This window comes from Hoplias malabaricus, chromosome 18, assembly GCF_029633855.1.
Source record: "Hoplias malabaricus isolate fHopMal1 chromosome 18, fHopMal1.hap1, whole genome shotgun sequence".
NCBI classification, from domain to species: Eukaryota; Metazoa; Chordata; class Actinopteri; order Characiformes; family Erythrinidae; genus Hoplias; species Hoplias malabaricus.
In genome coordinates this window covers 9,764,574-9,780,812 of record NC_089817.1, presented here as the reverse complement: position 1 = coordinate 9,780,812, position 16,239 = coordinate 9,764,574, and the positions used below count along the sequence as shown (strand labels likewise).

Here is a 16,239-nt window from a genome sequence, read left to right as displayed (position 1 = left end):
ACATTTTTGTATATTTTTGCTGTATAAATGAGATGCTAAACAGTCTGTGGTCATCATTGTCTGCTTCTCCTCCTCATGATGTGCCATACGTTTTCAATAGGAGACAGATCTGGACTACAGACAAGTCAGTCAAGAACATAACATCTGTATCAACACTTTTGTAACTCGTGCAGAACGAGGCATATAGTTTAAAACACTGAAAACCATTTATTTATCTGTAAAAAAATAACATTCAGATGTTACATTTACAATAACAGAAACAAATTATGGATTTCAGATTTAATTGCATTTAAAAATAAAACTGTCAAAGCTTTTCTGTGTTTGTAGTTGTACCTATAAACAACCAAGCAGCCATCAACTCAAAACCACACCGTCAACTCGAAACCACTTCATTCACTTATCATTCAAACTAATAATTCACCTCAGGACAAACGCCTTCTCATTTTTGAGAGCTGCAAAAACAGAAAAGGCATTGCTCCTATTAACAAGGCTATATATAAAGTAGCTCCTGTATATAGCAGAAACATTTTTCCATCCATCCATCCATCCATTATCTGTAACCGCTTATCCAATTTAGGGTCGCGGGGGGTCCAGAGCCTACCTGGAATCATCGGGCGCAAGGCGGGAATACACCCTGGAGGGGACGCCAGTCCTTCACAGGGCAACACAGACACACACACATTCACTCACACACTCACACCTACGGACACTTTCGAGTCGCCAATCCACCTGCATCATGTGTTTTTGGACTGTGGGAGGAAACCGGAGCACCCGGAGGAAACCCACGCGGACACGGGGAGAACACACCAACTCCTCACAGACAGTCACCCGGAGCTGGAATCGAACCCACAACCTCCAGGCCCCTGGAGCTGTGTGACTGCGACACTAACATTTTTCCATATTTTACTATTTTTTACTAAAAATATGATTGAAAGCTATTTATTTGTTTGCTGTGCCAATATAACTGACATATTTTAATATTTTACTAGGTCCTTTTCAAAGTGTTGATAAAAAGTTAATAAAATCTTTTTTAATGTGGTGTGTTCCTTACAGTACTGACCTATCAACAGTTTAAACAGCACATTACACTTATTTTAAACAAGCAAGGCCATTTTGTATATCATCATATGGGCAGTTTAATAACGGAGCTCAGAAAGCTAGTGGGCATAAGAGGCACCAGACTGAGGTGGTCTGGCACTGAGCCGTCTGTGCTGAGTCACACCTATGGCAGTACAAGGTCTGAGCGAGACTCAGGATCTACTCCCAGGGGCCAGGAAGTGACAGCTTTCTCTGTAAAACTGAGAGACTATGGGACACACCAGGCAGGTTTCTGTCACATGACATCAACACACATAAGCAAGCCACCTGCCACACACACGTAAACACACATTGTTTACTGCCTGAGCTCTAGTCATGCACAAGTAAGGTCTTGGGGAATAACTAAAGCACAGAAAAGAGGTGGACGACTTTGTCTTTTGCACAGGTTTAATTTAAAATTTAATCTACAATTTTGAGAAAGGAGAAAAAATGAGAATATGAATGTTTTTCATATTAGTTGCATATTATTGTACTTTTTTTTAATTAGGGCCTGTTATTGGCATATATCCTCAGCTGATATTGACATAACAGCTTTGAGTTTCAGCTGTACATTTAGGTTTAAGCCATATATATTTTGTATAACTTGTTTTAGTAAATCACAGAATAGACAGATATATATAGACAGATAGATAGATAGATAGATAGATAGATAGATATAGATAGATAGATAGATAGATAGACAGACAGATAGATAGACAGACATATAGATAGACAGATTGCAGTATATTTATGATTTATATAGGCCTTGCCAAACAATGTATGCTGTACTAAACTAAAATATATCGAAAACTCTTAGCCATGACATACTTATTTTTCTACTTTAGAAAACTATGTAGAATGATATGGAGAAGAAAAATAATGAATTTGAGAGTCCATTTATGCTGCTTGACAGCTTCAAACACTAGTGTTGACCAGGGAACCAAAGGACTTGATCGTTAGAAATGAGGACTGATGCTGGCAATTTACTACCATCAATTTCAGATGATTTGGAATGAAATTACTTTGCTATATGCCACAGTAAACGATCAATCTTCAGCAAATATGAAGGAGCTCTCCACCCTGGTATGCTGACTTATACTGATGTACACAGTGCTCTAGAGGCACATTTTCTTTAATGTCATCTACGGGAAAGCCTCTCATTTTGCCACATGAAGCTTCCTGTCATTTCTGCTGGGTGTGTTGCAAAGGCAAACTTCAGCTCAGGGTATGGGAGCAGTTCACACGTACTAGCCAAGCTGAAAGCTTTTCTGTTGCTGTAATAAGCCACATATTGATCACATGTCTTGGATCAAAATGACAATTTGAATTAGTATGCAAGCCGGTGCCTGGCTAAGCACAACTTCTTTGAAAACTGCACCTCTATTCTCCATGACGGGGCAGAAAGTGTGGCACCTTCAGCACCTTATTTTAGTTTCATGTGTTCTAAACTAAGAAGCACCCACTTTCTGGAGGGGTAAATTGGGATTTACATAGAGGGAGCAAAGCACAGCCTCAACCTTCAGGTTTAGAGGACATTGGCGTGTAAGAGAGAGAGAGAGAGAGAGAGAGAGAGACAAAAAAGAGAAACAACAGAGGGACTGAAAGAGAGAGATAGAAAGAAAGAAGAATAAAGGAAAAGTAGAGAGAGAGAGAGAGAGAGAGAGAGAGCACTACAAGGAAAAAAACAGCAAGGAACTAAAGAGAGCAACAGAGCTGAAGATGACAGAGGAAAGGGGGAGAGTATGATTGATGCAGAGCAAGGAAAAAGAGGGGGAGAGAGGGGGGAGAGAGAGAGAGAGAGAGCGAGAGCGAGAGCGAGAGCGTGAGAGATGCTGCCAGCTACAGTTGTGAGGAGTGACTGCGTTGAGCACACACATACTGTCGGACACGCGAGGAGACGCAGCAGGAGCAGCTGCCTCAGCGTCACAGCAACCAACGTCATGCAAGGCAAAGGTCGCGACTTACGGGATGGAGGAGCATCCGGTGCTGGTCGGGCCGGGCTGAGCAAAGCAGCCGGACACAAAAGATCCCATGACAGGGTCAGTCAGCCACTGCTGGAGGAGCACAGCGGGAGTAGGTGGAGGAGAGAGAGAGGATGAGGTGAAGGTAAAGTCCCCTGCTAATAAACTCCATGCACCATGTGATCGCTCCCTCTGCGCCTTGCTCTGACCTAAATGAAGGTAACCGAGCGGCTGCTGGGGCGCAGGTAGCCGGTCTTTTTTTCATCAGGACGGCCCCTCGGATGCCCAATCCGGACAAACCGGCTCCTCACACTCCATCTGCAGGCCGGACGGGGAGAGAAAGAAAAAGAGACAGAGAGAGAGAGAGAGAGAGAGAGAGAAAGAGAGAGAGAAAAAAAGAGAGTGAGAGGGAAAGGGAGAAAGAGAGGGGGCTGGGCCGCACTGCCCCTCCTTACGGAAGCAAAAGAGAGAGGGAAAAAAAAGAGAAAGGGGGGGGGGGGTGTTGTGGCAGAAGAAGTGAATGGAGTGAATTGTGCTGGCCAGGAGGCTGTGATGTCAGCGGGGGCTTTATTTACGTCCGCCACGCTGTGGGGAAGCGGTCAGGAGGCTGCCTCGATGCAGCCTGTGCCGTCTGCTGGAGCTATAAATAACAAGCTGCTCCGCTCCTCGGCATAAACGACCCGACAGTGAGGAGAATGCACCGCATTTAAGCTGCAGTTAAGCCACGTTTATGTTTCATGAGGATGCGGGTGAGGATGCATGCTTTTGCCTTTGGATCCACAAGACCAAAAATGCTACAATCCATTTGCTTAAGCCGTGCATGGTGGTGAATGTTAGATGTGCTCAACAAGGCTGCTGTGGTAAACACTGAACAGACAATACAGGACTAAGGCTGGGCATTATTACAAATCATAATATAGGTGTTGCAGTGACACTATGATACTGACTTATAGTTTGGGTGGTATTGACTCAAAATATATCATACTTATCTAGTGTATTTCTGCTGATATTAGTCAGATAACCAGGTGATATCTCTTAGCAGTAGGAGGATGATTCGGATTGCTTGGAATTACCTTAGAAATAAACTAAATAAATATTAAAATTTCTTTTCAGAAAAATGTCTTCTGTTTAGTTCATCGTTACACTATGGTGATTCACTGGAATATTAGTAAAAATACAAAAATCAGAACAGACCCAAACGGTCCAATAAATTCAAGTGATGTTGCATTTATTATATGTTAAAGGGGACATATGCCCCTCGTCCTCACTTTTACACAGGTTTCTGGGTGATAATAATAAATCTGTGACAAGGGTTGGTCAAAATACAATAAGTACAATGTCTAAAGAGCCATGTCTATATCTCCATATTTAATCTGTACACTTATTTCTCTGCATATGTATTTTTTTGCTCTGTTTAACCTCATCTTTGTGATTTCAAATAAACGCAGGTTCAGTGCTATGTGATGCGTAGGTGCTCATGCATTTCTATAGAGACAGACATTGCATGCAACTTGAAATATACAGAGAGTAATAAAAGTGAGTTCCTTATGCAATTAAGCGATGTACACGTTTCACTTCTCAGCATAAATGCAGTGTTAACATAGAGTTAAATGCGTTGTTCACGAATGTAATCAAAGATCATTTTTTATAAAATTCAGAAGAGTTTTTCCTCACCATTTGCTAGCTCTAAGTTCAGTTTGTACTCGAAACCGGTCTAATGTGTTTACGATGCCCCAGTGTCAGCAAATGGCTAAAAAATATATGCTAGGCTAGCTCTTTCTGTTCTCACAACAGTGAAAAAACATCATCTGGAGTTTTAAACAACAGAGAGAACTGCAAACGTTGAAAAGCACAAACCACAATGAAGATATTGCTCTATTCCTGTTCTATAGACGGGTAATTCTGCTGTTTCAGATCACTTAAAATGGAAATATCTCCAAATTTGGGAGACAGCTAACTGCATGAAAGTAAACAGACCAAAAGTACAACAAAACTAATCAACCCAAGCAACAAATTAATTTCTGTGGTAATTCAAACAATGAATAAAACTTACAGATAAGTTAAACTTAATCAACATACAAACAAATGTTTATCATCCCTCAAACATACCGTTCCACTTTAAAAGACGCAGAGCTTCAGAATGTAAACAAACAAGAAAGAACTGATGTTCCACACAATCGTAAATGTTCCTATTCATTTTACTTTAGATAGTATTAGATTTAGTGATAATTGGTAAATTGGTAAAAAACAATATTGAGTTTGTCAACACTTAAGACTTTATAACAAACAAATAACATTGCTATTTCTGATAATAATCTGGTTTCTAAATGCTGTGGTTGCATTTATTTGATTCGTATGTAATCAAACAAGTGTTTTAATTTAGTTTGTGTCACAAATTAATTTTCATAACAACACTAAGCAGAAAATATCCCAACAGCTTCACTTTATTGTTCTTCTGCTCAAAAAAAAATTATCCGGCCATATCAGCTGCCATTAGCCGTGCAGTGTGTGTGAGGAAGAGATGTCTCATTAATGAGTGATCAAACGTGGATTTCTGATATGTCAGAAATGTTATTAAATTACATATAAATAAATTGCTTATCTTGCAGTCCGAGAGTTTTGCAAGTAGATGTACTGAAATCATGGGGTTGTGTTTCACATGCGGTGTGAGCACACATGCTGTGTCAGGTCATTCAACACAAACACTTTCATGCAGTGTTGTAAAGTGATTTGGCTTCACTGAGTGTACATGACTGAGTCTGAGCCGTCATGCAAAAGATCTTTCAAATCTCACGTGTCTACTCAGCTTAAATGAGCGAAAAGGGAATTTTTTTAAATTGAATTGAAAATTGCTTGCTCCAGAATGGTAAACACATCATGAAAGTATGCAGTACAGAGCAGGACATTATGTTTTTTAAAGACATCAATATGTTTCATTACGTTTCATAACTTTTGTAATGTCTGAAAATATGAATACAACCGGTGCATGGTTAGACACATTTTTTATACTCAATACCAACCCTAAGAAGAAAAAAACAACTTGACTCTGAGCTGTTGCTCCAGGCCAGGCTAAAGTATGCGGAGCTACAGGGGGCTTTAAAAGGCCTCTCTCGCTCCCCTCATCCAGGAAAGCTTGTAAGCTCTGCTGAAGTGGGAGCCCAGAACTCAAACTGACCTTTAATCCATAATGCTCTGAGGAATTTCCTGGAGCTCCTATAGGTTAATCGTGTACAGTTCAAAAAGAGCCCAGCAGCTGGCTGTGTTGGACCTTTGTGCTGAGCCACCACCAACAGCAGAAAGACAGGTCCACATGCAGCAGGGCAGATTCTGTTACTGTAAAAATAGAGACATAATTTCCGTTGTGTTTCTTTAGCTATTGGCTACTCAGGGCAAGAATGCAGCTGGTGTATTTAATCTAAACAAAGAGTAAGTTTATAGCACTTGTACAGAACTGCATTCTTCTGTGAATTTATACAGCAGTTGATACTTTCATAAAAATGTCCAAAATGCTCAAATAAATTCCAAGATTACCTTCCAAAACTAAAGTGTAAAAAAGTTTACGATAACTTTCACTGCATTATTTTACAAATATCCTAATATTTTGAAGACATTTAAACACCAGGAAGGGAACAATGTTCAACACCCCAGAGCAGGTGCACAGTAATCAGTTAATATTATTGATAAATGAGAAATCATCTTATAAAATATAAATCCTCTTAGTCCCACGTCTGTGTTAAATCTGGGAAAGCAGCTTGAATAAAATAGAGACTAAGCTAAACGTAGACTGTGAATGGAGCCAGTAGGAAATGATTCTAAACTAAAACATTTGACCCACAAGTTTCTGGTTAAAACTGAAAGTCATGCCCTTTCAATGTAGGCTCCATAACTTCCTCTTCCTCTTTGGTCATTGATGTAGTGTAGGATAGTAAGGGAGACCACGGCTTTCCATACAGCAGACTATGATTCAATGCCCAGCTTGGGCAGGAACACCACACAATACCATAAAGAGACCTTAAGCAAGACTCTTAATGCTACATTAGACTTTTCATTTACACCTGATGTTTGTTTGGTTTTTTTGTTTTTTGCTGCCTCCAGTGGTGAAATTTTGGACATGTTTGTTAGGGACCACTGTGTTAACACCAATCCTGGTGTTGTAGGTGCAGTTTACTCTAAATATCCAGCAAGTGGCGCCATTTAATCAGACAAACTCTGCCTTAGCGCCTGTCTTATGGACTCAGCTGTGATACATTTCCTGCTGATACAGAAAGCAATACTGTTAGACATATTCATCTTTAAATAAATACATACATACACTGAAATCCAACCAACCCAGTCCCATTCCACAGAACCTGCCCCAGCTTCATCTTCGAGTCCCGCCAGTGTGTACTACACCTAATTCTGTCATGTCATCCACAAGCCACATGTCAGAATATATTTTCTAATTTTAACAGAGCAGACCATGTTGATTGACAGCGTCTAAAATGAGTCAGACTCTTCTGAGGGAATGACTGACAGGCAGCTCTTTATTCTCAGAGCAATATTATCACCATTTGGCAGAAAATGTGATTCTACACAGAGAGAGAAACCTGGATCTAAGACTAGAGAGAGCTATTACTGCTGAGACTTTCATTTACCTACAGAAGTGATCTGTGACAACATAAGCTTGCAGTAATTTTAAATTAATAACCTGTCGACTCAAAGCTTATTGAAACAGTATTCTGTCAGAATTACAGATCCTAACCCAGTTGTGTGCACAAGTTGAAGAAAAGTGTGTATTCTGATTCGAATGAGATTATTTTGGCTGTGCGTAAAGTCTTGTTTTGAGAAAAGCAAATCATTTTTTACATGTTTGCCATTTGATAAAGATAAAAAGAATGTGCAAATTCTAAGTGTAGTTAATTACATGAGAATAGAATTGTTGCTAAAATTAAATGCAATTTAAATAACACAACAAAATAAGGTTTTTACCACAGGAAATGTTTTATAGGCTGAGCTTCAAAAATAAATCACGTTTCTATCAGTCTGAATAATTTTTATATCAAAGAAGCTTGATTGTGGAAACAAGTGAGAAACTAAAAGAAAGATTTAACCGCACCGAGCTGCTCGTTCCCAAAGCTCTTTCTCTAAAAATGCACATGGGGCAAAAAAACAGCAATGCTGCAAAATTCTGAGACAAAGCAATCGTATAAAAGCAAAAGCAGTCCGCATAAAATACCAGCCGATATTGTTGAATATTCCTTATCATCAGAAACTGAATTGTACGCTCAGAACCGACATTTGCTCACATATTGAAAGCTACAGAAACAAATGAACATGTTTAACATTTCCAAACCTTTTCATGGAACAAACTGGTGTTTACATCATAACTGTCAGCAGACAATTAAAAATCTGTTTGAGCAACTCAGAGAATGAACTCAAACTCAAATGAACAGTTCAACCATATGTGATAATGTAGAAAATGTTAGTAATGCAGAAAAATGATTACTATTAGGCCATAACAATCACCTCTAAATTTTTCAACACCCATCAGACAAAGGAAATAAAACATCAATAAACTCCTGAGGACAAACCTACAATGAGAATGAAGATAGTGATCATGTTTATTTATTTTTATTAGATTTATTAGACTAAGAAATGATGAATAGGAGTTGTTGAGGAAAGTATAATTCCTGACATTTTCCTCAACATCTGGAGGATGTTGTCGTTTTCATTTTATTCCTGAATTTGACATTTGGATGAATTGATGTGGAAGACCGCATACGTTTTTAATAAATTTACATCCAGCAGGTGGCAGCATTTAATCAAAATGTAACTCTGGAGCTTCTTTTTCTCTCAGAACTAGCACTGTACGTGCTACCTGTTCACCACAGGCATAATTGAGGCAAAATTGTGGTCTTTCATTTCCACTGACTTCTAAAAGCTTTAGCTTTATCTGATGGATTAGTTTCTTTAAAGACATACAATGATCTCACCTATCCCAACTTCTACCAGTACCACAGACCTGTACAAGTTAGCTCTAATTAGCCTTAAGCCACTCAAAACACCACATATCCTACCTTAGACAGCCTTGCAGCCAGTCGTTTGTGTCTCTATCCATCACGCCATTGGCCAGTGCTCCATCACCTTGTCCTATACTGAAGCCCACGGCCTCACTGCCCATGTCCAGAAAGGATGAAGTGACCTCAAGAGCTACTTTCCCGCTCTTTCCAGTAGCAGTGACACTGAGCACCTCCTGTCTGCTGCCCAGCTCAATGTCTGAATCAAGGAACAGGCCACTTTCTTTCAGTCGCTGCTGGATCATGGGTGTGAGGGGCAAGTCCAGAGTGGAGGCCGGCTCCGTGTCCAGTTGGGCTCGTGATGGCTCAGACTGATTTTCTGTCTCATCTGCCGAAGACGAGAGAGCGTCCAGAGAGTCCAGACTGCTGTACAAAGTCCCTCGCAGGCGCTCTGACTCCAGAATGTTCTCAAACTGCCAGCTGAACACATCTGTGGTCTCTTCACTCTCACTGGTCTTTCCCTCCACACTCCTGCAGAAGACGCAGAGAAATGGGTGGTCAACACTGTGAAAGTAACACTTTTAGCACCCTGATGTTGGATTATAACAATATTCAATAATGTGCTACATTCTTTACCCAAAATAAGCTTTGGTTATTTTCAATATTATTAAAAATTTTACTGAATCAAACCATTGTGTGTTGAAATTTGAATTTTAAAAATACCATGACATTTTAGATAATTACCATATAAATACTTTCAGTGGATAATTTAAATATTATTTTTGTTCACTATTAAATGATAATCTTAAAATGGGTGACTGAGAAAGATTATTTTTCCCCCGTCTCACACTCCGTATCTCTGCCTCAGGATTGAATAAAGATATATGACCTAACTGTTACTAAACTCATTCATTCATTATCTGTAACCGCTTATCCAATTCAGGGTCGCGGTGGGTCCAGAGCCTACCTGGAATCATTGAGCGCAAGGCAGGAATACAACCTGGAGGGGGCGCCAGTCCTTCACAGGGCAACAGACACACACACACACTTTTGAGTTACCAATCCACCTACCAACGTGTGTTTTTGGACTGTGGGAGGAAACCGGAGCACCCGGAGGAAACCCACGCAGACACGGGAAGAACACACCAACTCCTCACAGACAGTCACCCGGAGCGGGAATCGAACCCACAACCTCCCTGGAGCCGTGTGACTGTGACACAACCTGCTGCGCCACCGTGCCGCTGTTACTAAACTAAACTAAAAATAATCTTTCATGTTCTTCTCCTGTCTGTAAAGTCAGCTGAAAATCACAGCTAAAATTAATTGAATTTGCAGTCATTATTTTACAAATTGAATTAGATTCATTATCAAATTAATTTCAACATTCATCAGCATTTGACCATTTACTACCTATATTGATATATACAATTTTCTGCAAAATTTTTCAGAGCATATTATATACAGCAATATTTCTGGGCAGTAAACACTCAAATTTTAAATAAAGTTCCTCAAAAAGTTTTAAAAAATAATTAAATCCTGTAAACACCTGGCTGGTGTGTAGTGTGAAGTCAGGAAATAAAAGCTGTCCTTAACATATCTTTCAAAATTCTAACCAAACTATTGTTGAGTTATACTGTATCTATGGTTATTTGTATATTTACACAGGCAACATCACAATACAAGCCAAGACAATTTTTTTCATTAAATACTATTTGTGTTTGCACAGTACTGTTTATAATCATATAATACATTAAAGAAAAGAAATAAAATATCCAAGAACAAACAAATTTCCTGTCTAGCAATTTTAGCCTGACGCAGAAAAGCATAAATGTTTTATTGTAAGTAATATATTATTTTGTGTGAGTGTTGTATAGTACAAAAAAGCCAGTACCTTGCTGAGCTATTTTCTGTTGACTCACTATCAGGGCTCAGCACAACCACCTGCGGCACAGTGGCCTTGTGTGTGTCATTGACTGCGGGCCCTTTCAGGTCCTCCTTCATACTGCAACTCGGCTCTCCGTTTATTACAGCATCCGCCTCAGCCTGGCTCTCTGCAAACCGCAACTTCTTTTGCGGCCGTGGCTTGCCTCCGTCCAGGAAAGCCGTGAAGATTCCGGGAATTTCTGCCAGGATCTTGCTGGACTCCTCTAGAGATGTATCCAGCAGCCCTGCTGCTGAAGACTCTGTGCCAAGGCCGCTCTCTTGGGTCTCATTCCCTTTCCTTTCTTTCTCTGTTAAAGGCAGAGAGAAGAAGGGCACTTCGGATCCCTCTGCAGATGTGGATTCCTCTACAGATGTGCCGAGGGCAGCAGAGGGTTTGTTTTGGCTGGCGGGAGCATTCCTGAACCCAGTGCTCCGACAGCTCAGCTCCTCTGTGGCTGCTGCTGCTGAGCTGGGGTCCTGAATCAGCGCCTCGCACCACGAATCAAATAACGCGCTGCACGTCAGGAGAGATTCTCCTGGCCTTTCTGATTGGCCAGCATTGGGGCAGCCGTTCTGCAGCTCTGAGCCCTGATTGGCCATGCCTGGCTCGCTGTGGCCGTTACACGGGATCATGGTAGTGGTGGTACCTCCTGGCTGACTGGCCTGCTCCTCCAGCTTGTGGCCGGGCAATGCAGCATCCTGAGTCTGAGCTACGAGGCCACTCAGCAAGTTGGCCAGTTCCCGGTCAATCTCTAGAAACAATGAGGTCTCATCAATGTCATCATCCTGAAGCGAAGGATCAAAGTTCAGGCCACTGTCCTCTTCTGACTCAGGCTTGGAGTTACCTGTAGAGATAAAAATACAGACAAAATGGACTCCAATAAATGAACAAAAGTTCAATCACTTTTAATCACTTTAAATTTTTGTTCACTTATTTCTTATTATTTATGCTAATGTGTTTTCTGGAATTTGATCTCTATAAACTCTTTCGCACATGCACAGTAACCCAGAAATATTCTGGACTTTGCTCTGAGGAACTGTCGTCTTGGACTTTACACAGACTATAACCTCCTAGTGGTCTAGTAAAGACTCCATGTAAAGTCTGGGACGAATGGGTGGACCCTGATTTTTGCACTGTACTGTAAAAAATGCACATACGGCCAACCACAATCACATCTCCTTGTTTATAGAAACAGGAACTACATACACAAATCTGTTAAAGATTTCTTCAGAGGTCAAGGCTGTTTGAGGCAGCTGTGGGATGATTTATGTATTTAAAAGTCCCACCATGATAACTGATGCCGTGTACATTTCCATTACTTAGATTAGCCTCATCTCCATAGCAAAACATCAGACAGCAAACATGTCTAAGCACTTGGACTACATCTGTGGAAAGGGGAAAATTTGTACTTTGTAAAATTTGATCTGTGGCCAAACTATTGCTTTAAGCCAATGCACTAAAGCCAGTCTGCACAGCTGCACATACCCAGATCGTGTTTTACTCCTGGAGTTTGAGTGCTTTAATTTCAATTTTTAAAGCACTGTTAAAAAATTATTTTAACTCATTCACTTGGTGCTTGAAGCCAATTAAGGACTAAAAAGATTAGAGGTTCCAAAGAACAGAAAAAGAAACATTAACTCGGACTTGAAACAAAGCCAACTATTTTCATACAAACGCCAGTGAGATTATCATTTCACACAGAGTCGTGCAGTCGGCCGTTGGTGCATGTAAAGTAGTGTTTGGCTTTTGTGATCAGTGCTTTATAAATAATTTTTTTTGTTATGAGATCTTATATTCCTGTTACAGGAACAGTTGACTTGTGTGTATTAGAGACTGCCGGTTGAGCTAATCATGAACAGCTCTAGTGTAGTAAAGGAACAGTGCATTACTGTGTACACTCCATAAAAAGAGAGAGAAGGAGGGAGGGATGGGAAAAATGCCCAGACTAAACCGTCACTGGCTGTGGCACAGGCAGATGTCTCTTTCACTGCTTTTTTGGATTAGCAGAAAGATTTACTTAACGGTTCACATCTTAAAAATATTAAGTGGCTTTTACATGAAGAATCTTTATTAATTTCCCTTACACTTCAAAAAGACTGAAATCAACTGAAACGTTTCTCAGCTCGTATAGTATAGTATGCATTTCAACAAATGTAAAATTCTGAGGATGTTTCCTCAACATTTGCTAGCTCACCAGTCTGTTTGCAAACTGGAATGATGTGTTAACAAAGCCCCTGTGTCAGTAAATAGGTAGAAAACAAAGAGAATTGTGTGTGGTAATTCAAACAGGAAATAAAACTACCTTAAAAGATGCAGAGCTTCTGAACATAAACAAACCAGAGAGAACAGCAGTTCCCTAGAGCCTGAAATGTTGCCGTAAATCGTAGACCAATGAACTGTACACATTTAAGCATCATTTACACTACAGGGTAAATTTTTAATCTAATTGAACTATAAGTATTAATAAAACTGGAACTTAAAATCATATTAATTTCATTGCAGTTACAAGCAAAATGGTTCTAAGGCTTACTGACTAATTAAGTCAGACTTAATTGTCCTAGTTGTCACTAGAATATGTGTTTTGTTAAATGGACTGAAAGCAAACTTAACCTTGAGTAGAGGTTACTTTACATTCTGCAAGTCTGAACTGTTTGGATTATAGGAGGCTTTATTGCTTCACAGCTTTGAGCACTTGCTGAGTGCACAGGATATCAGTGGAACTGATAGTGACTAAACTGAAAGTCACTTGGCTATGAGAACAAGGCACTTCTAATGACAGTGCCAGAAGGGACTGATTTAGAGGCGCTGAATAAGAGTGTCTATTCACAAGGTGGCAGTATCTGCCAGTTTTTCTCTTTAGTGGAAACAGAATGTGTACACAGCATCTCAGTAAATTGTTTATATGCATTTTTAAGTTGTTTGGGACAAAACAAAATACTCAATGCATCATAAACAAATGCCAGGAAACCTCCCCCAAACACCATTAGCATGAGGGAAAATAAATCCCTGAAGAAAAAAACAGCAAGAAAAACTTACATGCATTTTTCTACATAATTAGATACAGTTAGCAGCATTGGATGCATCTGCATCTTCTACAATGTCTTTTATAATGTTGTAAAAGCACTATACTTTTGTAGGCCAAGCCAAATGCAACTACTAAAGCTAAAATGTGTTTTGTGTGTCCCTGCAGTTGTTAATGACCTCAGACCCCTTTAATGGTTCAATAATAACCTTTGAAATGCCACAAGGCAATCAGACACATGCAAGTCTGGACAGCATCAATAAGAATGCAGTATGTTTGGCCCAAAGCAAGAGCAAAACTGGTTATACATGCTCATAGTATTTTTTATAGAAAATAAATGATTTTACAAATGATTATGGGGGAAAAAGGCATGCATAAATCATTTTTTGCGCAATTAGTGCAGCACAAATGCTATAATAATAAGAATTCCTCAAAAGTAATTAGTTGTCATAATGTTAATTATGGGATAAATTAAATGTGGATTGAATTATAAGCACTAAAATGTGCTACAAGATCATTGACATGGCATGGCCACCAACTTAACGTGAATCATCTCATCAGACTCTCCCAAATCCCGGGAAAAACAGTACAAAAAGCAGGAGCTCTGTACAGGTCCATTGAGAAACAGAGTTTAGACTGGGCATTGGAAAGATGGCTGCAGAGTGATGCAGCAAAGAGACAAGAAACTAAAGCAGGCATAAAACGGAATGTGTCTGAGAATTAAATAATAGCAAAGATTAATCAATTATGAACATATGTTGCAAGCTTAACATTTACTTCTAACTGAACTCCCACAGAGAACTGATTAGATCTAATGCAGAGTCCCATAGCAATCTTGATTTTCATTTAAGGAAATGAGGACATGTGCCTCAATGCCATAATTCCAGAGATGGCATTTATGTAGGTCAGGAGAGACAAGTTGAAAGCTCTGAGGCACAGCATTCAGAGAGCTGTATTTTAATTGAGTTTTAGCTGTTAGTCAAGAAAAGTCAACAAGTATGCCCATGTGAGGGCAACTCAAGTTCACCGAAGGGGCAGGAGTATTGAGGGCTACCTTTCCTTTACAACATCCATCATCGTGTTGGCACAGAACACAGGAGGTCAGAATAAATGACTGACAACCTAAGACCAGCTTCTGACTGGAGACAGTGTGTGAAGGAGCAGCAGTGGTCTTGGAATAACAGGAAAATACGTATTCAGTTAACTTTTACGCATACCTTTTTAGGAAGGAATTATTCATTATGGCATGAGATATAAAAATTATTTCAGACAATTTTGTTACTACAGCAAATCTGCAAAGATAATCTTGGTGGGATTGCATAATAATTAGATATGGCACATCTGTGTTGATGGACATTGGCTTCTACTCCAATTTCAGCAGAAAAAAAATATTGTTTATAATAAAAATAGTTAATATAAAAGATATGTATTTATTACAGCTCAATCAATAGGTTGAGTGAATGAAGAAACTGACCAATAAGAAGTTCCCTAAGAATTCAACAGATCTGGACAAAGATGTATTTCCAGAAAAAGAGAAAATCTTACATTCTGACTCCACCTGTGACTAAAACTACTACCTTCCTAAAATCACTTCAACTTTACTTAATCAGTATTTGCAAGATTTACAGCATCCTGTTCAGATTATGTAATCTGCCATCAGATCTATCATCTTATCTGCTTCTGAGATGTTCACATATAAAAGTATATGTGTAAAATGGAGTGTAATCATCATTCATTTAATAATCAGGATTGACGTTTGATTAGTTGATAAACTAAAAACGTGAAGGTGTCCTACCACTGTCTGGTGAAGCTGAGTCTTGTGTCTTTCCAAAGAGAAACTCGTACTTGGCCTTGGCCACACTCTGGGCGTGTGAAGTGGAGCTGTTGACCCAAACAAACGTTTCAGCCTGCAGAAAGAGACCACCAAAATGATCAAGACCTTGACTGTGATATAAAGAGACTGATAAGAAATAATAGGAATATTAATTCATTAATTTGTTCTTTGTCAATAATCTCTTATTCAGTTCAGGGTCGTCATGGGTCTGGAGCCTATCCGGATTCATTGGGCGAAAAGAGGGAACACATCCTGGAAGGGGCACCAGTCCATTACAGGGCAGCCAATAAAAATATGAAAAATAAACTACAAGGTGGATTGGCGACTAAAAAGGGTCCGTAGGTGTGAGTGTGTGAGTAAGTGTGTGTTGCCCTGTGAAGGACTGGCGCCCCCTCCAGGGTGTATTCCTGCCTTGCGCCCAATGA

The 16,239-nt window shown here is 39.7% G+C and overlaps 1 protein-coding gene across 2 annotated transcripts in view; it reads right to left on the bottom strand.

The window, feature by feature from the left end:
- Window positions 1-16,239, bottom strand: part of psd3l (pleckstrin and Sec7 domain containing 3, like) — a 110,553-nt gene that overhangs the window by 80,319 nt on the left and 13,995 nt on the right. For both annotated transcript variants that reach the window (XM_066650895.1, XM_066650896.1), the window contains 3 exons: window positions 15,776-15,887; window positions 10,926-11,802; window positions 9,095-9,565 (listed from right to left, as the gene is read on the bottom strand). In XM_066650895.1, the coding sequence (XP_066506992.1) occupies window positions 9,095-9,565; window positions 10,926-11,802; window positions 15,776-15,887 (1,460 nt within the window). The remainder of the gene's footprint in view (window positions 1-9,094; window positions 9,566-10,925; window positions 11,803-15,775; window positions 15,888-16,239) is intronic.